The sequence below is a fragment of the Cheilinus undulatus genome, linkage group 7, assembly GCF_018320785.1.
Source record: "Cheilinus undulatus linkage group 7, ASM1832078v1, whole genome shotgun sequence".
In the NCBI taxonomy this organism is placed as follows: Eukaryota; Metazoa; Chordata; class Actinopteri; order Labriformes; family Labridae; genus Cheilinus; species Cheilinus undulatus.
In genome coordinates, this window is record NC_054871.1 from 5,210,836 (window position 1) to 5,235,113 (window position 24,278).

Consider the following 24,278-nt stretch of genomic DNA (forward strand, 5'->3'; position numbering starts at 1 on the left):
GTCTTAAGCTTTCACTAATAGGTTTTTCCAAACACTAGCCTAAGAACAACACAAAAGCCTACAAACTTAAAGCTGAATTAATTTAGTATGTATTTTTACAATAAGGGTTCAAATATACTAGTTTTAGACCCCTTTCTTTGGGAAAAACTGCCCTAGGCTAAGGATTCTGTATATAATTCAGTAGCCAGCTAGTGAGTATGAAGCTGCTATAGATCAGTATGTCCAGTTGGTTTTATCTCAACTGAAAGGTCAAGGGTTTCATCCCCAGCTCCTGCAGTCACATGTCGTGTCCTTAAGGAACTTGCTCTCACCAAGACTGGAAAGGAAATAGGCTGCCGATATTTTTTGGGTGCGAAGTCTGTCACCCTTGGCTGCACATGGCATAACTACACAGGTCTTCTATCCCCTTTACTAGCTCTACTAGATCAGTGGTTCTCAACTGGTCTGTCATCAGGACCCACGAGTCCATCGTGACCCAAGTTCCCAAAAAATTTTCAACAGCGCACGTTTAGTTAGCTGTAAATGTTGCAGTTTGGAGCATGATTGGACCAAAACACCTGATATAAAAAGAAAAGGGACCAAATTGACAAATTTTACACCTTCTTTCCACATCATGTGTGTGAATTTTAGCCAATTTTCCAGAGGACTTGTGAAATTACTTCATTATCAAGGGCAAAGTAGCCATTTCTTCGATCACAAGAAGAAGAGATAAATTAGTTGAAATAGTGATTATACATTTAAATTTACCACATTTCACAGTAAAACAGGGTAAAATAAAAGGTATCGATGCATGCCCAATAAGGACACTGAGTCACGACCCACTGAAAACTGCTCCCCGACCCACTTCTGGGTCTTGACCCACCAGTTGAGAACCATTGTACTAAATCATTCCCCCAGCCTACTACAGTGCTGAGAAGTAAATTGCACAGGCAGATGAAAAGATGTGTATTAACCCTTTCATTGACTCTTAGAATTGTGGAAGTATTTAGAAGACTATTTATGAAAAATAAACATAAACTCATACTGGTCCTAAAGTGCATCAGCCTATCAGGAAAAGTACCCTGTATGCTAGAAAACCAATCCAGCATTGGCTCCCACTGCAGCATCAGTGGTATGTGAATGTGTGTGGATAGCAGCCTCCACAACTTGTTATAAAAACAGAAAAGTATCAATAGCAGTAATGATAAGGACTCCGGGCATTAGGAACAATCATTGGAGGTATTTGAATCAATAAAAATCAACAATCCCCATTCCTGTTTATTCATCAACATCAGCTTTGAACGACAGCAGCATCAGTGTTTCCTGTGTCTGGAGAAGCTGGCATTAACACTGTAATCACTACAAACATCATTTGTTCATGAGGCACTTAAGAATGGAGTTAAAAAGGCAAACAGAAAAAAAACAGCTATCTAGATTTATCTTTAGTTGGCTAAGAGAAAGTTGCTGTTGTTGGTACTTCCTCTCCGAATCTCTATGACAAGGTTGTGAAGTTCCTCCGACAGCGCCACCTGGTGGAAGAGACAAAGAACTCTTATATAACATCTGAAAAGTAGCGGGAGAGATTCAGCTAAATGTAGTTAAAGTGTGGATGCAGATTTTGTGCATGTACAAATGACACTGACTGTGTAAGAGTCGGGCTCCTGCAGTCTCTTGTGTCGAGGGTGCAGAGTCTGGAGGGAGATCTGGACCTTTGCTCTAGTTTCTGCAGCGCTACACAGAGGGTGTGTGACCTAGAAAGGGTGGGAGACAAATTCATGAAGATTAAACTCCTACACAGAGAGGTCCTGCAGTAGTGTAATGTATTGTAATGTGCAAAGATCTGAAAAAGTTACTAAATCCTTCTCTCAGGTATGATCTACTAACAGTTCAAGCACCATAACATGTTATTGCTGAGACCCTTCAAAGTTTTGTCATTTAAGATGTTGCATTTAGATATATTTTGCTTAATGATAATAAAAATAATAATAATATTTGTAAGGATTTATACAGCATCTTTCAAGGTACCCCTAGATGCTTTACACAACTGGTAAACAACAACACAATGAATGAATAATGGATGTTTGCTGGAGAAATTAGGATTTAACTGAGTCCATAGGCTGAGTTAAACTATCTTTAATGCAATCCAGTACTTCTCAGATGCCCCAGTACTCACCAAAAGGAAAACAGCCTTTACAGTTTTTATACTGCAACCACTGCAGCACTCTGAATATGCATATTTCAAACAATTCCAACATTATAACTTAAAAACTCCCACTCAACATCCTTAAATTTTCTGCTTCCAGTTGTGGTTTATGGTGTTATGGTGTGTCCTCCACAAATAGCCAAGTGACTCTACTGCCATCTTATACAAACATCTATCCATCTTCTTCCACGCTAAGCACATTGACCTAGATGTGCTTCTTCCCAGCAACATTTTCTAGCTCCTCCTGGGATATCCCAAGGCCATCCAAGGCTAGAAGGGAAATATAATCCCTCCAACAAGTTCTGGATCTGCCTCAGGGTCTCCTCCCAGTCGGACATGCAAGGAAAACCTCCAAAAGTGACTAGGAGGCATCTTGATTAGACGCCCAAACCACCTCAGCTGGCTCTTACGAGGAGCAACCATAACCCTTTGGAGGAAACTAATTTCTAGTGGATGTATCTTGTTCTTTTGGTCACTACCAAGGATCACAACCATAGCTGAGATTTGGGTTCTTTCTCAGCTTCCTCTTCACCATAACAGTCCAACACAATGCGTTACAGCTGATGCTGTACCAGTCCTCCTCATGCTCCGTACATAAATGATCCATTTTTAGGCTGATTTTGGAAAGTTCTTCATTGACGTTATGAGGAAATGGGAAATAGATACCAGTTATTACAATCTTGGCCCATCCTCACCTGTCCCTTTAAGTACACCTCCTGGCGCAGACAGGTGACTTGAGCTGGAGTGACAGAGATGGAGGAGTCCCCACAGCCCAGAGGGTAACAGCTCAGAGGGACTCCTGCCTCTGGAGGAGACTCTATGGCCAGACTCACCAGGTCCAGGTATGGATGGCCTGAAGGAAACAAAGACAATGTGTAAATGTGTGAAAAACTGAACTCCTTAAAACTAGGGGGCTTCTCTCATTGCAAAGGTTTCATTTATTTCTGTTCAAGATTGTATTTTTTTCACATGAACATACAGAAGGGTGATGAAATGCAGTGAATTTTATGCAAGGCAGTGCAGAAAATAAGCTTGGGCATAACTGTAAAATGGTAACAGTCATATTTTAACAAAGCACATGAAGTGCAGCTGCTTGACATGAGAAAAGCTGAGTTTATAGACATTAAATAGAGGTTTAGTACCATAATCAAGCAGTAAAACTTATTGAATTGCAAGACTGCAAACAAACGTCTAACGTAATCTAGGGCAAGATATTTCTGGTTCATCTTACTGACACATTACTTATTCTTCAGTGGTATAAGAATATAAGCACATACATTACAGCTTCCTACATGCAAATATTTGCAACAGAAACTTTGTGTTAAAAGTGGCTGTGGCATCTGTTTTCAAAGTGAATGTAGTTAAGAAACTGACAGGACACCAGCCCTAATTCATATGTGATTTATTACCTCAGTAAACATTGCCCCAATTAGTTTTTGGTCTCGACCTGTCTTTACAGCCCTCTTTAATAAAGATTAATGATCATACCATAGATAATGAACCTATTTACAGTGTTATCAACAATCAAGATAGTTATATTTGATTTAAAGGGGGACATATTTAAGGGCAAAATATGGTTGCACTCAAGAGTGCACTCCCAGTGGACAAAACATGATAAAGTGGCCATCTTTTCCTAGTCCAATTTCTTTAAAGGGGACATATTTCACCCTTTTAAGACAAGTTTATATTGGTCTCAGAGGTCCCCAAAACATGCCTGTGAGGTTTGTTGCTGAAAAAAAAACCAACCCAGTATAGATGTCTAAAAACCCCTCTGTTTCAGCCCTGCTCAGAATGAGCTGTTTCTGTGTCTGTGGCTTTAAATTTTACTGGGCTGTCTGACTCTGCCCCGACCCTGCATCTCTCAGGAAATGGATGTGGCTTAATGGATGTGGCTCTCCTGAGCTTCCTTTCAACTGGCAGCTAAGAGGAGGCTGAGGAGAGGAGGGCGAAACTTTATTCCAAGAGGGGAGGGCCAACCAAATCTGGGGGCAGGGCTAACTCCCCACATGACATCATGAGGGGGAAATCTGAGAATGGCTTGTTTCAGCACATTTACTGAAAGGTGGAGGAGGGGTGCATTTTTCTGTTACTTGAGGGGATTGTGGACAGGCCAGGGGCACAAGATTGCAAAATCACTCTTTTATTCTAATAAAGTTTTATTCTAATAAAGTGAAATCAAATATTGTCTTTTCTGTTTCTTTCAAACAGAAACAATATCGCAACAGATGAAATGATGAACTCTTGGCTTCAAGACGAGGGTTCAGAACCCAATTAGTGAGATAAGAACACTTCTTTTTAACAGTCTAAGTCTAAAACTAATATATGATATAGCAGGAGAAATGTGTGAGTCAGAACTGGTTTAAACAGGTGATAAAGGTGAGCTCTCACCCTCAGCATCTATCAGCCTATAGACAGCTTTCCTCCCTGGTATGGTGCTCTTCTCTGGGTCCTCACTGATCTTCATCCTGGGCTTCCCCCTCACCTCAACCAGCTATCACACACAGACAAATGTCTCAGAGAAAATCTTTTAAATCTTTTAACAAACTGGGCATTTGAAATTTGCATGGAGAACTTTACCTTATACACACATCCTAGTGAAGGCTGTTTAGTGCAGGTGACTAAATGTGTTCCAACACCGACCACATTAATCTCATTCTCCTGAAAGTGGCATACACAAGATTAAAGTGAAAAGATGACAGGGTAGTGTTGTCACATTACCAGAATTCTAGTTTTGATACAATACTATTAAAAATCAAACAACATGGATGCCTGTTCAGTACCAAAAGAGCAAAATAGAAGCCCTGAGCGCCTAAGACTTGGGAATTTCATGTTTTAATTTTCTGTAATTGCAGACAAAATCACAGTGCAATTAAAGCAATGCTGTCTCTCTTCCTCTTGCAGCTTCTTTGGGTTAAAATAAAACAGAAGTTTTCTATTTTTTTAAATATAGGGTGCTTTTAGTATCAAATTTACTGCAATTCACTGCTAATTAAATAGATACTGTAATGCAGTGCTTCCCAAACTTTTCAGCCCGCGACCCCCAAGATAAATGCACCAGGGACCAGGGACCCCCATTGTACCTGGAGGTGGTTGAACACAGCATATTCAAGAATAGTGCAGACAAGGCTGTCCATAAGGGGGGATAAAAGGGGGAGGTCTCTGGGACCCAACCAAACTGGTGGCCCATGGAGTTAGCAAAGTCATGGTCCATTGTGAAGTTAAGCTGTGAAAACCACATTTCATATTTGACCTGAATAATAACCACTCTAATGAAAGAAACAAATATCTTTATTCATCTGTGTAAAAAATAGCCTTCTTAAAACGAAAGTATCTTTTTTAAAAATCTAATTAAAATGGGTGAAAAATTTGTTAAAATTGGTTAATAATGGCAAAAAAATGGTGGAAAAGGGGGTAAAATTAGACTTCTAAAGAAAAATTTGGGTTGAAGTGGCAAAAATGGGCACATAAATGGGAATGAAAAAGCAGCTGAAATGGCTTTTAAGTGCAAAAAAAGGTGAAAATTAGGTGGAATTGGATGAAAATTTGTTAGAAACTGGCAAAAATGGGTTAACTGTGGTTAAAATGGGTAGGAAAGGGTTATAAAAAGTGATTGATACAGGTGATAATGGGTCAACAGAGGCAACAATAGGTATAAAATGGTAAGAATTAGTTTAGAAGTGGCAAAAACATGCAGAAAAAAGTGATGGAAAGAGTTTAAAAGGGACAAAAATGGGTTTTAAGTGGCAAAAATGTTCTAAAATTGTGTCAAAAAGTGATGAAAAGGGTTGACATTTGATAAAATGGGTGTAAAGTGTCAACAGTGTAATTTAAAAAATATTCTTATTAAGGCATTTGGTGACCCTCTCTCAGTGTTTCCCCAAGGTTGAGAACCACTGTTGTAATGAATATATACATAAAAAACAGCAAATTTCTAAGAAATAACTCAGAGATTTGGGGTTAACAGTCGTGAATTTACATGGAGCAAATCTGAGAATTTTTATAGATGACATTGTTAGCTTAAGAGAAGCAACATTCATGATTATGAACATTTCCAACTTTGTATAAGAATACAAAGTTGGAAATGTTCATGACATAAAACTCAGAATATTTGCTATAATAAAGTCTGAAATGTATGAAAAAATACTAGGAATTTTCAGCCTAATAATCTCATAGATCCTTAGAGTTGTATTTGTGCAGGTATGACTTTTTTTTTTACTATGACCTGAAAATTCTAAGCATTTATGTAGAAAAATTACAACTCCTTAAATATTTTTTTTAAAGTGGCCATAATATACTGCAATAAAACTTGATGATCATATTAAATCATGTACCTTCTTGTTGAGCTCAACCATGCTCTCCTCTGAGATGTTATTGGTCCCAACAATGATGAGGGAATCAAAGGCAGGGATTGAGAAACTGCAGAATTGAATGGAACATGAGAATAAAACATTAAAATAAACAATGGACATTAATTCCTCTGGAGAAATAAAGTAATTTATTTGGTTTAAAGGCTTAGAGCCGACTGATGCACACATACAGCATGGCACCTCACTCACTGCTCGCTGCAGAGTCTGAGGACACGGCGGACGTCCACTGACTGCCTGCAGAGGTCCCCACTGTCCAGACGAACACCGACAGGCCTGTAGCCCAGCTCACACAGAGCCAAGGCCACAGCACAGAAGTTTAACAGGCCGCTACTGAAATCAGACAAAAACACACATTTTACAGCTTTTAACATTTAAGAGTTCCCTATCAACACCCACCGGTAGGACAGTGTGTGTGTAACAGACCAGCTCAGATCCTGAGCCAAGGGAAAACTGGCAAAAATGAGGAGTAAAATCATCCAAATACAGTTGAAGCTAAAGTTCTGAACTCATATTAAACTCAAAAGTAAACATTCAAACTCAGAAAATTATTGTGTTGGTATAAATGGAAACAGATGAAGAAGTAACTTAAAAGTGAGACATTTTAGGGGAAGTCACATGTCATAGCATCAATATTTACCAGCTGACACTGTAGCTGTCTATCACCGGGAGGAAGTTCTGAGGGTAAGCGATGGCGTAGGACAAAAAGGCAGCAAGCTCGCCCTCACGGATCTTCCCTGGCTGTGCCTCCAGAAGCTTGCACACACGGCTCAACCAGCCCTTTGTCAATGAAATGATGTCAACTGGATCGGGATCCCCGTTTAACACCACGAGAGTCTGAGCAGAAACATTTAAGTATGATTCAAAGTGAGTATCTCATATGTACATATACACACAGGCATAGAAACAAACATGAGTGCAAATGCAAACATATAAGTACATGCACACACAAACACATTATTAATATGCTCCAGGAAAATGTGTGAAAAGATGAGTAAAAAACTGCAGGTAAAAATTATAAATGAAAGGAAACTCTGGTTTGCTTTGGGTTATCATCTTTAAAAATCCCACACATTTCCAGAAGAAATCCCTGATATGGTTATTCGTGGATTACTGGAGGGAACTCAAACTCACTTGTGGCCAGACCTCATCCAGGGAGGTGAAAGAAGTGACATAAGAGTGTGCCATGGTCCCAGCTATGGGGATCCCAAACAGGAAACCAGCCTGAACATTACTGGTTAAATCAAACCCTGGAGGACAGATTCAAGAGTCAGACCTTGTGTAAACATTATCTCAACTTTTATGTATGCAGGTTGGTTAAAATAAACTGAAAAATACAGGATGTAGACTTAACAGTACTATTTGACAGGCCAAAGACAGTATTCACCTCCGATGTATGTGTACCGTGAGGCGGTCAGGCCTCCATCTGGTCCCTGAGCCCTCCTGAGGCCCATCTCGAGCAGCTTCCTCCTGGGGCCGGCTGCCAGGCGGAAACGGGCAGCGTTACTGCACACCAGACTGAAGAGAGAAGAAGACAGAGGGGAAATAGACTGCTGTATGCCTTTTACTGGAACCAAACTTTTACATGGTGTTATATAATGGACAGTTAGGCTTAAAGCTGTAGCTGGCTGAGTTATGCATAATACAGCTTCAACACGGCTGGAGTAGTACTGTTTTTAATACTGGAAACTAGGATGAACTAAAAAACTAGCTTTGGACCTTCATTTGTTGAATTTCAGACCAAATTATTAAGCTCTTTACAGCATTGTGGTTCAATCTTAACATTTTTCATTTGCTTAGCACTTTCTAAAGATTCATGTAAGCTGATTAGGAAAATGAGTGTCCTTATGCGTAAAGAATTAATGTTTATCTTAAAACACTTAGAAGTGTAGAAATGCGTTATATAAAATGCACACCTGTTGCTATTTATGCAACTTTGCAAAAATAATAAGCAAGGAGAATATTCAAAATGTGCTGTTCATAATTTGAATTAGGGACTCTCAAACTTTTCAGCCCGCAACCCCCAAAATAAAAGTGCCAGCAACCAGAGACCTCACTGTACCTGTGGGTGGTTGAGGCATGGTTGAGCACAGCCATGCTGCATCAAGAATATTGTTGTGCAGACTTACATTTCAGGATCTTCTAAGCTTTACTTTGATTAGAGTGTAAATATCAAAAAATTATCATGCTTTTATTTTACACTTAACTATTTTTTTCCATATATTTTCATAAAAATGTGTAAAATATACCATTTGAAATCATTTGAAAATAACTATTTTAATTTCCTATAATTGCAGACAAACTTGCAGCGCAATTGAAACAATGCTGTCTCTCTTTCTTATGCAGCTTCTTTATGTTAAAATAAAATGGAACTTTTGCAATTGTTTAAATATAAGGTGCATTTTGCATTTCAAATTTACTGCAGTGTATTCACTGCTAATTAAATAGTGTAATGAATAAATAAATAAAAATACAGCAAATAACTGAGATCAGATCAACTTACTGATTAAAAAAGGATTTGGGGATTTTTTTAGATATAGAAGAAAGCTGTTGCAAATATAAGTGTTGTGTTAAACATCAAGAATAGCAGATAGACCCAGAAACTTTAAGTTATAGCTAATATGCACATTTTGTTATTGGTTTATTATTCTAGTTTGTAATGTTATTGCACTATTGAATAGTATTAGTGCTCATTGCATCATTCTTATATCAAACAGGTCCAGTTCAGACCTATTGAACCTTCTTTTTTGTCTGTATGTGTGCATGGTTGGTTATTACCTAGCATAGTTGACAAGACACAGCAAACTGGTCTCCAGCAGCTGAACCACAGCCAGCGGTCCTGCCACCTCCATCAGAGGAACCTGCAGAAAAAGACATGACTTACAAGTTAGTCTCTTACCCCCCTGCTCATGTCAGGTTTGACCTCCACCCTGAAGCCCCTCTACTCACCCTGGCAAACACCACAGTGCCCTCTGGGACAGAGCGGAGTGTGACACCAGAGCAGTCCAGCTCCCGCAGGAACTTGAAGAAGGCGGGGTCAGTGGCGGGGGGGAGCACGGAGCGCAGGAACTCAACATCTGGGTACCGAAAAACCCCCCACAACATTAACACAACAGCTGAAACAATGTCAGAGAGACCAACAACAGAGGGCATCCATCACGCTGAAACATATGTGGGATTACACAAGCAGCACATGTTTCCCATGTGCCCCCTCCCCTCACATGTCCTGTCACTTCACACACCTCACACACATGCTTACAGAAGAAACAGAGATAAATCTAATAACCCTCTGAACCACTAATCTAATCCAGCAGACCTCAGAGATGTGACTGAAAGTTTAGACTAAACATGCGTAAGTGTGGGTGTGACAGCTGCCTGATAGCAGCAGTGAGGGACAACTAAAAAGTTTATTTAATAACAGCTATGATGCTAGGACTACTTTAAACTTCTTAGTACAGTTAGCCCTTATCATTAATATTTATTTAGCATTAAAAAGACCAAAAAGAAGCATATTATAAATCACATTCATAAAGGGATCAATGCACTGATGCCTCGGTGAGTAAGAAGTCATCCTATGGTACAGCTTTAATTGTATTTAATTTTAAAGATGAATATCAAAATTATGTTCTCCAGTAACTAGATACTTTTCAGGAGATCTGAGTTCAAAGCACATAATCAGTAACTGAAATATGAATCATTGCCTGTATAACATGCAGTACTTACAGTGTTGAAAATTAGTTTCAACTAACCATTAGCATCAGGGGTCGACTAATACTGTCTTTTAGAGCTGATTCAGATAATTAGTACTTCATAAAACAGATAACTGATATTTGGAACCAATATGCATTTATCATGACAAGAAAATGTACTCAATGATCCAAAAGTAAAATTGCATATACAGAAAAGGTAAAAGAACAATTCTAGCTCTAGTGCGCCCCTCTAAATATCACATGGTAGATGTGTAGTGAAAACAGGGTGGCTGTGAACTACACTATATTGCCAGAAGTATTCGCTCACCTGCCTTGACTCGCATATGAACTTAAGTGACATCCCATTCTTAATCCATAGGGTTTAATATGATGCTCACCCTTTGCAGCTATAACAGCTTCAACTCTTCTGGGAAGGCTTTCCACAAGGTTTAGGAGTGTGTTTATGAGAATTTTTGACCATTCTTCCAGAAGCGCATTAGTGAGGTCACACACTCACTGATGTTGGATGAGAAGGCCTGGCTCTCAGTCTCTGCTCTAATTCATCCCAAAGGTGTTCTGTCGGGTTGAGGTCAGGACTCTGTGCAGGCCAGTCAACTTCATCCACACCAAACTCTCTCATCCATGTCTTTATGGACCTTGCTTTGTGCACTGGTGCACAGTCATGTTGGAACAGGAAGAGGCCATCCCCAAACTGTTCCCACAAAGTTGGGAGCATGGAATTGTCCAAAATCTCTTGGTATGCTGAAGCATTCAGAGATCCTTTCACTGGAACTAAGGGGCCAAGCCCAGCTCTGAAAAACAATCCTACACCATAATCCCCCACCAAACTTTACACTTGGCACAATGCAATCAGACAAGAATGCATCTCCACTGCTCTAGAGTCCAGTGGCGGCGTGATTTACATCACTGCATCCAACGCTTTGCATTGCACTTGGTGATGTAAGGCTTGGATGCAGCTGCTCGGCCATGGAAACCCATTCCATGAGGCTCTCTACGCACTGTTCTCGAGCTAATCTGAAGGCCACATGAAGTTTGGAGGTCTGTAGCCATTGACTCTGCAGAAAGTTGGCGACCTCTGCGCACTATGCGCCTCAGCATCCGCTGACCCCCGCTCCGTCATTTTATGTGGCCTACCACTTGGTGGCTGAGTTGCTGTCGTTCCCAGTCGCTTCCACTTTGTTAAGATACCACTGACAGTTGATTGTGGATTGTTTAGGAGTGAAGAAACGTCACCACTGGACTTGTTGCACAGATGGCATCCTATCACAGTACCATGCTGGAATTCACTGAGCTCCTGAGAGCGAGCCATTCTTTCACAAATGTTTGTAGAAACAGTCTGCATGTCTACATGCTTGATTTTATACACCTGTGGCCATGGAAGTGATTGGAACACCTGATTTCAATTATTTGGATGGGTGAGTGAATATTTTTGGCAATATAGTGTATTTTGCGCTTTTCATGACTTCCAGGTCACCAGCTGAAGTTGGCATCCTGTTATAAAAATAGAAATATATACATATATAAAATTAGCCAATAAGATGAGACTATGGTCATGACATCATCTCACTCTGATTCGTCAGGACTGCTAAAGGATGCTGGCTTTACTCCTAAAGTCTCATCATTATGACTCAAAGGGAAATAACAGGAGACTGCCAGACAGATAACACTGGCAAAAATGAAAGCACAAAAGACTTGGAGTTTTTAGTAATTTACTTTACTAAGTTGCCACAACAGCAGCAAACTAGAATTTAACCAAAAACTCTAAAAATAGCGTTATGACAGCAAGGAAGAACAAAGGAAGTTGAGCTTTTAATGATAGATATTATGGGAAAACGTAACCACTGCTGGTGTTTGGCAGTGCCAGCTATGAATGACACACCTCCCCTTCTTTATCTGTGGCTTAACTGTTTATGAAACTGCTCATTTTTCTATTTGTGGATGTTTTAGATTTGGTTAAAATTCTTTATTTGTGCTACTTGTATGGATTTACCTGGATGTTGTAATCAGTTTACAGAAATATTTACTTTGAAACTCAATGACCTGATCTCATCGGACACTTTGAAGAGAAGGTTGAAAGACTTGGAGGCAGATACATCTGGCTGTAGATGCTTTGATTAATTCACAAATATGGCTGATTCTGGAATATAATTGCTGCTAACATTGTTATCGTGTGTCTTAATGCATAAGCACTATATATCTTGTACTGTGTTTTTTGTGTATGACTGTTTTTTCTGTCTGTCTAAACTCTGTTCGCTGTTGCTGTGTAGGCCAGGACATTCTTGAAAAAGAGATTTTTAATCTTAGTGAGGTTTTCTCCTGGTTAATAAATACTAAATGAATAAAAAATAAACTTTACTGTAGTTACTTTCATGCAGACTGGACAGAATTGATGATATTGTGATGGTTTATAGCTCAATAAGTAGGGTCAATTACTTTTTATGTAATGATCCACCTTGTTTTGAGAATGGAAGTCAGTGTTGGGTGCTGAAATGGTGTGTTTTATTTCTTACATGTAACCTGCTGAGAGAGAGGAAGATGCCATGCAGCGTGTTATCTTGGAGTCATAAGTTGAAAATATGATGTGTGCAAGCGTTACATTTGTATGACTGTGAGTAAACTAAAAACTAGGAGTGTAGTGGTTCTGGTTTTTCCTCCTAAAGCAGCAACACCACAAATGAACAGGTGTTTTTTGTAATAAAATAATAAAAAGACTTTGTTAGTTTTTGGAAGAAAAAAAAAACAACATATTTGCAAGTTTGAAAAGTACCCAATCTATGAGGGAAGAAATCAAAACATTCTAGTTTTAAGAGTTTGTGTATTCTTGAGATGAGAAATTCAAAAACAGCTGATTGCAGGGAAAAAACTCATAATAAATGAAGCTGTTTTCCCTGCACAGGTCCTGCAGTTGAGAATCTAATCTGATTATACTTTTTACTAGGACTGAGTAGTAAGGAAAAACTGATTTTAGCCCAGAATCCTCACATTATCATTATCATGTGGACTTTGAAGAGACATTTCTGTAAATTGGTGCTGTCAAACCACTGTTTTCAGTTTGTTCCCTCGTGAATATCAGACTTTATGATGCTGTTAGATTGCTGTTATGATTTTATCAACCTCAAATTTTGGAGTTTACAAATTAAAAATCAACAACTTTTTAAACCAGAAAATTTTGATTTTTTCTTGTAAATCTACAACTTTTAAACTAAAAACTATGAGTTCAGTTTTTTATATGACTTTATGCTCTCAAAAATATGATTTTTTTCTTGAAAATTTCAAGTTTATACAAAAATTATTGATATTATTTATTTAATAGTGGCCACAATTCTCTGTCTAATGTTGACATGCCTCTGGCTGTGAATAACAGCTCCTATGTCAGGCCTATTCAGTTAGCGGGCCAGGGGCCAAATGCGACCCAGAACCAACCCCTTAAGTGGTCCAGCCTGTGGTCATGCCAGAGATGCTGAGGGCAAGGTGTTTCGCAAGTTTTCATAAATTCCCTCAGTGTTTCAGACTGTGAATGCAACACTACGCGTAGCCTAGCAACAGCCTACAATGCACAGTGTTGTTTTAAAGCGTGGCTAGTGATGCCGCCAGAAGTAGCCCCAAGATACCGAGTATAAAATATGTTTGTAGTTTTTATGTCCTTTAACATATGCCTGGGTAAGATGTGACAAAAATTATTTACAGAATTTCATTTTATTTTTTCATTCCATTTATTTTATTTTTATTCTGGTGAAACAAATCATTTTTCTACCTCAGGTTATGTTCAAATACAGCTCTGTTGTTGTGCTTTATTGATGTTTTTTTTTATCATTTTGCCAAATTTTAAAGGGAGACTGTGAATAAAAGGTGCATATTTTTTGTCAAATTGATCAGTGTTGGCTCCAAATTTGACATTACCAGCTGCTTACTGGGCGCCAAACATGTCCAGCCCGGCTACATTTCTTGATTTAAAAATTTACCCCAGTTTAATTTGTAATTGCATAGCCCTGTCCTATGTCATATTTGACATGTGTGTTTTTGAATTAGATCTGACTTAGTGTAAGTAATCCTCCACAGGAAATACTGACATATATTGGATCACCATTCAGCTAAATAAGATCTGGTCCACATTGCCCAGCCCTACCTTGGTTTTCTATCTGCACTGACATGAACTTGAGCCTCTAAAGCCCCTCATGTCCGCATGTGGTGACATGTACACAGGGAAACACATAAACTCTGAACAAAAATGTGCCATGTTTCTAAAGCTGTGCTCCTTACATCACCCTACAGATTACAGATAAATCGTGTGTGCTAAAGTTCACAGCTTAACTCCAGGGTCCACTGAAAAACTTCACTGATATTCACGTTTTCATTGAAACCCTCACACGGTCAAGTATTGCGCAACCACACTGGTATGCGTAAAGGGAGTTGGGGGGAGGGACGCAAAGTCATGCTGACATGATAAAAAATATCTCTGTCATTCATTTAATCTGCTGCTTTTAAATGTTAAAACAGGAACATAAGTTAGAGATGACTTCCTCACCTTCGTCTGTGAACCGAAAGCTGCGCAGGAACAGCAGACAGTCGTGGAGCCCGGCGAACAGCGAGAAGCCGCCGCTGAACGGGTTGTCCCTGAAGAAGAGCTCGAACACGGCGGGCTCCTGGTGCCGGCCGGCCCGCCAGTACGCGTACGCCATGGTGAACTGGTACAGGTCCGTGAGCAGGGGAGGAACCCGCTCCCGGATTGACCGCTCCATGGCCCCGCATGTGTTGCTGCTCGGCGCTGCCATGTTATCCAAGCGCTGACTCCAGGTTCACTGATGCCGAGATCTCTGGGACTTGGAGTTCAGCGAAGCTCCCGCTGGCTCCTTCACCTACTGAGGCAGCTACAGAGCAGGGGAATCCACTGATAGGCTTCCAAACAGGGAGGCTGTGGGCCAAACATCACAGCTCTGTCGTTGTCAAAAAACACAACTATTAGCTTGGATATAATTCTAGTAAACATCAAACATTATTAACGCCTGTTTGAAAGCACAGCGACGAAAACAGAAGACCTAGACTCCCATTGCTGGGCTTTTCTTTGCTTTCAGTGATCAGAAACTGCAGATAAACTCCTAATTCTGTTCAAAAACATTGGCAACATTTACATCAAGGTTGTCCAATTTTTTCATGGGCTGCTCCTGAATACCACGCGTTTCAAAAATAATGAAGCCTCCATTATAATGACTGGCATATTATCAAAAAGTACAGAAACTAAGTGATCATCAGAACTATTTTAAGCCGAAGAAGACGGAATATCATCTTAATTGCATATCTAAATTGGAAAAATTTATAATAGTGTGTGTACCCACTCACTTTTCTAAATGTCTCCAAAGATACTTGTACAATTTAGACAATTTGCAGGAGTTTCCTTGCAATTTTGATGATTGCAAAAAATAAATTACCCATGATTTGGTGTCAAGGACTTCTGTTTTGCTGCTGTGGAGTCTACCAGGTATCATCAGTAATGTATTTTACTATTAAATAGGACTGCCATCTTATTGTATTAATAACACTGAGATTGTGCTCCTTAATCAGTGCATGTACCTGTTTTAATTGCACTGCACTGCATCTCCCAGCAGCCTCAGCGGTACTTTACTGAAAGTTAACAGTCAGTTAAATGCTGTTATTTTGTTCATTGTGAGATAAATTTACCAAATCTATCAGATACAGTGGTCTATAAAAATACATTAAAGGTGGCTAAAATGGTCAAAATGCAGCAAAAATTGGTGAAAAGTAGCAAATATTGATGAGAAGTGACAAAAAATGAGTTACAGTTGGCATTAAATGGTCCAAACATGGCAAGACTGTGGCAAAAAATGAGTGAAAAGTGACTAAAATGGGCAAAAAGCAGTAAAGAGTGGCAAATATGGGCAAAAAATAGGAAACAAGTGTTATTTAGTGGCATGAGGTAAAAGAAATGGGTGAAAAGTGGTGAAAAGGGGCAAAAATGTGATAAAAGTGGTTAAAAGAAGTGGCAAAACTGGTGAAAAAAAGACAAAATAGGGGGAAATTACTGGCAAAAGGTAAATGGAAGAAAAGTGGCAAAAAATGGTGAAATAGAAAAATGGGATAAGAGTGGCAAAAAATGGCCAAAAAAAGTAGGAAAAAAGTGGTATCTAATGGCAAAAGGTACCTGTAATTGGTGAAAAGTGGCAACAATGGAATAAGAGTAGCAAAAAAAGTGGCTAATATGGGCAAAAACTAGGAAAAAAGTGGTATTTAATGACAAAAGGTGAAAATAAGGAGAAAAATGGTGAAAAAGGCAAAAATGGGGTAAAAATTTGCAAAAAAAAAAGTGTCAAAATGGGCAAAAAAGTAAGGAAAAAAGTGGTTGTTTAATGGCAAAGCTTTTTTTTTAACATTTTTTAAATTTGAGAGGATCATAGTTCTCCTGAGTGGGTGTGGCTTCAGCTTATTCAAAAGACACGCCCACACCATCCTGGAGCAGATTTTGCTGGCTCATTTTTCATGATTTTTGAAGCCTAATTTGATAAACTTAGAGATGTTTTATTTGACTGAAATGTGATGTAGGGGTTCAAAACACAGTGACCTGTCATACAACAAACCTAAATACAGATTCATTTTCACTTTAAAGGGTCTTAAATGTCTCATTTCACTGTTAAAAGTCTCAGACAGCTCAGTGGACAGGTCAAAGTCATCTGAACCTTATGTTATCAAATCTACTTTTTTACTGTTCCCTTATTTCCTTCTTAATCCAAAAGTTTCAGTTTTCCCACGTTAAAGTCAAGTCATTCTACAGAGGGCAATCTACCTAAAGTTCCTTGTTCTATTTCAACATAAAGGGTCTGTATCTAAACAGGAAGTTACTTTAGTATAAGACAGAACAAAAAGAAAAAGTAAAACAAAACATTTTAAATGCAAATAGTAGATTTATTTAAAAGGGGAGATTAACCCTGATTGATAACAGGAATTCTAAGACTAACCATAATTTAAATAAAATATCTGACAGTCTTTTATTTTAATTATATACATTCTCCTTGAATAAAATAAAAAAAAAATTGCTCCCGACAATAGTCGATGAAGTCAGAGGAGGCATGAAAGTCATTTCAATACGGCAAATGACTATATATTGATAATACTGTCCTATCTTTTATCTGGTTTTAAAATGTATTCATACACTTGAAAATTTTGACACACGCCCTTCCCTACCTTAAAGGTAGGGCAGGGCATGATAGCTGCGAAAATCCTGTACTTCCAGTTATATATGGCACCTTTCTGCAAGCAAATAGTTTATCATGTGACTAATAAAACTGTATTCATTGTCATTTAAAGTTAGACCCATACAACATTCTCCAGGGACAGTCATGTAAGGTAGATATAAAAGCCCCACCTTTGAATTTGGCACAGTATCAGAACCATTTAGAAGAAAGGAGAGGCCGTATAAACAGCAACAACAGACAGCAGTTAAGGAGTTAAACAAACTAATGTGCAAGGTGAACGATGCCACAGTGTACATGGAATACAAACTGCATCATAAGTTAAGTTTGGTTTATCTTAAAATCTGCATATGGCACAGGGATAAGTTAACTCTGACTGTAACATTTCTCATCCAGAATGCAACCTGACTGTAGCAAAGATCACTATTTTCTTACCTTTTACTGCCTCCAGTTCACTCCCTGGCTTCCTCTTTGCTGTCATTGGTTGTCGGTTGCATACTGAGTTCACCTGATGAGGGGATGCCTGACTGCTCAGTGTGGCTAGAGTGGAAGAAATGTAAAACAAAGTTGGGTGGTCTTGGAATACAGTAGGGGAAAAATTCTGACCAACATAAAAAGAGGAAACAAGCACTCCAAATATGAATACTGTAAAAACGAGGAAGGGAATACTTAAGAATGCTTTTTAAGCATTTCCTTCCTCATTTTTGCTTATTTGAAGATTCAAATTCCTTGCAGTCAATCCTTTTTGATTTTCACACATTATGTTAATAGTCACTCAGTGTACTGAACCTCAGTCAAACACATTCGAAATCAATCATTTATACATATTGTTCATAGTATCTCTGTTTATTCAAGTGTCTTATTGTATACATTTTGCAGTAGATTCAATAACAGTTGTTTTGAGTTTATTTCTTCTGAAACATATTTGAGTAGCTAGAAGAAATTCTGGTGTTGTACATGTTAGAATGATGTATAAATGTATGAAAAGTTTCACCTCATGTAGTGAAGCACTGAGTTAAATTAGATACTTCATTGATCTCGAAGAAAGTTCATGATATTTCCAGGGAGCATCTGGAGTTGAACCAGAGACCTCTTGATCTGCAGTCAAATGCTCTACCACTGAGCTACACCCCCTAACAACTTTGTGGAGTTTTAAGCAAAACCATTGAACATACCTCAGCAGAAGTGTTCTTTTTACCTCCTCATTCCTTAAACTTTAAAGTGTTTCTTAATGACTGATGTTTTAAGACAGCTAGTTTCATCCTTTTACACTTGAGAATTTCTTTAAGAAACATTTTAAACAGTCAGAATTTCTCAGGGAATCATGCTATTTTTTTGGGGGGGGGGGGGGGGGGGTGATTTTAACTCAGTAAAGTTGTTTTTCTTTAGTGCTCTATACTAATGCTGTGAAGAAGGCCATGTGTAAGTAATTATTACTGTGAGGTGAGCCAAGTAAACTAGTGAGAAGTTAGCTTTTGGCCACTTTGGAATCTGAGATATGCTGCCTCTTCATAATTTTTGAGTACTTCTGGATCTTATTGAGAATCTTGATCCATGAAGCTCAACCATACAAGATTTTTGGATCCTTTTAAGAAGTACTGGAGCACCCCCTAAAATAATTATAAGTGGAGCAAGTGTCCCACCAAAAATGTACAATTTTGACACAAATTCTCCAAAAATCTTAATTTGACTTTTAATCCCAGAATGTTAATTCCTTCCATAATAAATGGCAGAAAAACTCATAAGTCAATGTTGCAAAAGGTAAGTTATTTGGTGGGCTAATTCACTTTTGGCACTACCAAGGACTTGTAACTTCGTAACTCTCAAGTCCTGAGTCCAAAACTCTGTGGTTACAATGTGGCTCATAAAGGAACAGAAGTATGTTAAGGTAGTAGGAAAATGTTTCTTGTGTTTCATAAAATAAGTGGTTTAGCACACTTGCAAGTTTGATTATGAGCTGAGCATCCCTAAAATCACCCCTGAGCCAAACTTTGTGATCCAACTGCAATAAAGCTCTTCTACTGTTTCTCTTGAAATGCATTTATAATATAATGTACGTGTTTCAAATCAATTATTTTTCATCACTCAATGTCCATATTTGAAAAAGTAAACATAATTTATAAGACATAATTATCAGGAAAAATGTTGATATTGTACATTTATACAAATTTATTTAGATTTGTAATTCCTATAGAAATACAGGGGTAAAGACAATTTTAATATTAAATTTTGTACAAGGACACATTAAGAGTAACCCTCTGCTTCAGATTTTTGCTAATCTGAAAGTTGCTCAAAAGACAAAAAAATTGAAATATTAATATGTATTAAATTTGTATAATATACCATCTGCACTCAGTGTGTTAAGTATGCTCTCTCCTCTCGTAAGCAAACTGGCTACATTAACTTTCTTGTTTACATTCACATTTTATTAAAGTTGATTATTTTGCATGAAATGTCATTATCTTTACACGAGCAAGCCCCGAGTTACCATCTCCAAGCTTCAAGGATAATAACTGTGACACTCAGTTATATATTACTTTTTCCACTGAGTGATACTGAGTGAATTTTTCAGCATCTGAACAGCTGTCATCCTGACTTTAGTAACTGTGGGATCATGATGATAATTTAACTTTTCTTTTATAATGATAAAGAGGACAGGAGGCAAGATATTTACCCTAAATATCAAACTATGAATTGGTCATCATTGATACTTTTTTCTGATATCTGCTTCTCCAGGACCTTGAATTTATCAGATCCAGAGTAGCTAAACAGGAAGTTAGTTTGAACTGAAGTCTGTATTGAGAACACGAGTTTACCCAGCATAGCTTAAAGTGCCTTTAACAACTGCTGTTTTCACGTTTAAATCATCGGCACATGCTTTGAACAGTGGCCATTATAGAGAGACTGTAATCAAGAAGTCTTGCAAAATCAACTGTCATCTCTGAGCAGTTAAAGGTACAGTGTGTAATATTTAGCCTAGAAGCATTTAGCTGAACATACTTGGTAAAATAAAGCAAAACATTTCTAAGACGGTCTATCTAAATAAGTGTTTAGTCATCTAAATTCAAAATTAGCTATTTTGAAAAAACAACTCAGAATAAACCTTTAATTCATACATAAGGACGGTCCCCTAGATGGATGCCGCCATCTTTGATTTTTACATGTTTCCATGGTAACATAGAGGAAAAAAGGATAAATACATTTATTGTATTGTATTGTATTCACATTACAGATACACATTAAATTCAACTGGTTGCCACAGTTTCCAGCAGAGAAATGCAATCTAGAACCCACTTCTAGATGTTGATATTCAGTTTTACACACTGCACCTTTAAGTCATTATCCCAGCTCTCCCTGCTGACCGCTCCCTTCCTCCGTGGTGGGTAAAAGTCCTGCGAGCTCATTGCTCAGTTTGTGCTTCTGTCCTCCCCAGAGAAAGTGTGTGGGCTCTCCTGATTGGCCCTGCTCCGAATCATAAACAAAAAACGGACTGAGTTCGATGGCCAGTGCCGACCTGACCAGACCGACCCCTCCTCCACGCTCTGAGCAGGGGTGGTAAACTCGTCCGGTGAAAGGATGCATGAAGAGAGCCTCTGGGCGAAATGGGGCAGTCAGCTTCTCTGCCCCGCCACAATATGAGAGCAGCTCCTGATCTGGACTCTGTAGTAGGTGGGTGAAAACAATAGGACGGTCGTCACAGCGCACAAAATTTCTCTCCCTGCCACATAGAGACAAGAAGGGGAAGTCTTCCTCATAACGACCGCTCTGATTTGATCTCAGTCGACTGAAGAAGAAGACCAGGAACTGCTTATCTGGTGATAAAGAAAACAAGTGATGATATGGAGAATTAAACATATTTCTAATGTGATATAAAGGTTTTGCTCAACCCAGCTGACCAACAAAGGTGTTTAAATCCACAGCATCATCCATCACCTCTCCTTGCCAAATAGATTCATTATTGTTGGATCAAAATACATGCCAGTAAGCTGCAGTAGGTGATATCTTCCTCTCTTGTAGCTAACACAATAACACTATGCTGTGTTTGGACCTCAACCCAAATGAATCCCCAAACATTCGTTAAAGCAATCTAACCTTGGGTCTATCCCCAAAACTGTGCTGTATATGTTGCTCATTTGTTTGCTATATTAGTTGTAATATGTTACTGACACAGTTAAACTACTCTTAACAAGTTTGGCAATGATTAAAGCAAATTCTAAATAATATACACAAGAAATTCTAAACTGTAAGACTGTTTGTCGCTTTCTTAACACCAGGAAAAACATGAGATAGAAGCTAAACATTTTGTCTCCACATGTGGTAGCCTAAATAAACTGTTATTGTGTTTTACTAGTTAAAGGTTTTGACCGGTTTTACCTTTGAAGCAGGTGACGAAGTTCTTCACTTTGGTGTCATCGAGGAAAAGCTGCAAAACGAGACAGCAACATGTCATAATGCGGGGGAATCTTAGCCAATAATGTAGTTTATAAGATTTTTTCTTTGCGTTAGTTTGTGTCCTCACCTGTCCTTGATGGTCGATGAAGTAAAAGTACTCCCGGATACGTGGTTCTGGGCTCTGGCCCTGGATGTATGAAGCAGCCATTCTGGATGCAATGTAGCCGGAGGGCAGGCAGTGCAGTGCGGTCAGAGCTCTGCAGCTGAGAGCGGCTGTCCGGAGGGCAAACATGGCCGAATGGAGATTGATAGAAGGTGTTTCGGAATAAAGACTGGAACAGTGTAAAGACTTGTGTACAGCCACGGAGTACCTCAAGTAAGACGAAGTTACAAAACAAACGCTAACTCCATGCTCATATTATTTGTTTACACCAGCGCTGAGGCACGCACCGGAAGCAGTTGACTAGTACAGCATCGTCAGTTTCTACGTGCTGCCGCCTGGCGGACACTGGCGGTATAACTCACAGCACTTACAAAACCGCATGATTTGCTTTGATTTCATTAAATTGATTACATTTTAAAAGGCAAAAGGACCACGTACAATAATAAACTTAAGTGCTACCATTTGCTGCATTGCACCAGAGTAAGCTTAAAACTAAATTTTATCTGTAGTCCCATTATCAAACATCAGGGTTATAGCACATCACATATATCATCTACACAATACAATTACTTTGTCAAATGTAAATAAAACAATGCAATGATTTTCAAATCACATAAACCCATATTTTAGAATATAAAAAATATATCAGATGTTGAAACTTAGCCATTTTACCATTTCATAAAAATATTAGCTCACTTTGAATTCAATGGCGGCAACACATCTCAAAAAGTAGTAACAGGGCCATGTTTACCACTGTGTAGCCTTCCCCCTTCTTTTAACAACAGTCTGTAAAGGTCTGGGAGGAGAGGAGACCACTTGATGGAGTTCTGGGGGGAAAAAATGTTGCCCCATTCTTGTCTGACCTGGGATTCTAGATGCACAACAGTCCTGTGTCTTCTTTACCAGATTTTCCTTTTATGATGCTCCGAGTGTTTTCTGTGGTGAAAGGTGTGGACTGCAGGAGGGCCAGCTCAGCACCTGGACACTTCTACTGTGAGCCATGCTGTTTAGCTTTGTCTTGCTGAAATATGCAAGACATCTCCTTGAAGAGACATTGTTTAAACATTTTCTGCATTGATAGTGCCATTCCAGATTTGAAAGCTTCCCACGCCATTGGCACTAATGCAACCTCATACCATCAGAGATGCAGGCTTAAGAACTGTGGCAGGATAACAGGCTGGATGGTTCCTCTTCTCTTTAATCTGCAGGACACATGTATGGTTTTCAAAAAGAATTTCAAATTTAGATTCATCTGACCACAGAACAGTTTTCCATTAAGCCTCAGTCAATTCTATATGAGCTTTGGACCTGAGAAGACAGCAGCTTTTCTGTCATATGGTTTCTTCTTTGCATGATACAGCTTTAACTTACATTTGTGGATGGCACAAGGAACTGTATCGACGGACAACGGTTTTTGGAAGTGTTCCCGAGCCTGTGCAGTGATTTCCGAGACAAAAGCATGCCTGTTTTTAATGCAGTGAAGCCTTAGGGCCTGAAGCATCATAAGCATCCAGTACTGATCTTTGGCATTGTCTCTTCTGAACAGATTTCTCCCGATTCTCTGAATATTTGGATGTGAATATAAAATGAACTGTAGATGGTGAGATATTCAAAGTCATTACAACTGTAAGGTTTTGTGAAATTGTTGCACAACTGAGACTTTCTTGCAGATTGGTGAACCTCTGCCCATCATTACTTCTGAGAGGCTCTCTAAAATGCTTTTCCTTTTATATTCAGACCTGACCTGCTGCAAATTAACCTAACTAGTTAAAAATGACCGTTTTTCATTAGTACCACTTATTTTTCTAGCCCTTTGTTGCGCTGTCAACATATGATATGTTGTTCATGTTCTATTGAAAAAAAAAATGGGACTTGGAATTTGAAAATTGCCTGATAGATAAATAAATGTATTAAAAACAGAAAATAAAATGAAACAGACACAATTCAACAAAATGAAAAAAAAAACATAATAGCATAGCAGTTGGAAAAATCTCTACTGGTTGTGGACTGCTTGTTGCAGCTCAGCATGTTGCCTAAATGTCACAGACATCCACCAACATGAATTTATAGCTATAGAGAATGAAAACAGCCTACATATTGCATAATAACTTGGGATATGTGATCGTGAATCCCAAGAAGACAGCAATATTGTTGAGTGAATACAACAGGGCTCTTCAGGGGGCTGCATGTAAATATCTTGGCCTAATAAAAGAAGCACATAAACAACAACATTCCTCTGCCATAACACAGCAACAGACTCACAGA

At 38.7% G+C, this 24,278-nt stretch overlaps 2 protein-coding genes and 1 non-coding gene across 3 annotated transcripts; all 3 read right to left on the bottom strand.

Moving 5' to 3' along the window:
- Positions 1–1,246: 1,246 nt before the first annotated feature.
- Positions 1,247–15,121, bottom strand: naprt (nicotinate phosphoribosyltransferase). Its single transcript, XM_041790439.1, has 13 exons — positions 14,782–15,121; positions 9,496–9,623; positions 9,325–9,407; positions 7,934–8,064; positions 7,681–7,796; positions 7,187–7,383; positions 6,739–6,879; positions 6,514–6,598; positions 4,760–4,840; positions 4,571–4,673; positions 2,878–3,035; positions 1,623–1,730; positions 1,247–1,508 (listed from the first exon to the last, which is right to left on the bottom strand). The coding sequence occupies exons 1-13, from the start codon at positions 15,026–15,028 to the stop codon at positions 1,422–1,424; spliced, it is 1,665 nt and encodes a 554-aa protein (XP_041646373.1). The 5' UTR covers positions 15,029–15,121; the 3' UTR covers positions 1,247–1,421.
- A 3,399-nt stretch (positions 15,122–18,520) lies between these two features.
- Positions 18,521–18,592, bottom strand: trnac-gca. Its single transcript has one exon. It is a non-coding gene; the product is annotated as a tRNA-Cys (tRNA).
- A 2,097-nt stretch (positions 18,593–20,689) lies between these two features.
- On the bottom strand, positions 20,690–22,562 carry c7h8orf82 (chromosome 7 C8orf82 homolog). Its single transcript, XM_041790442.1, has 3 exons — positions 21,978–22,562; positions 21,833–21,881; positions 20,690–21,270 (listed from the first exon to the last, which is right to left on the bottom strand). Exons 1-3 carry the CDS (start codon positions 22,140–22,142, stop codon positions 20,798–20,800), a joined length of 687 nt encoding a protein of 228 aa, XP_041646376.1. The 5' UTR covers positions 22,143–22,562; the 3' UTR covers positions 20,690–20,797.
- Positions 22,563–24,278: the final 1,716 nt, after the last annotated feature.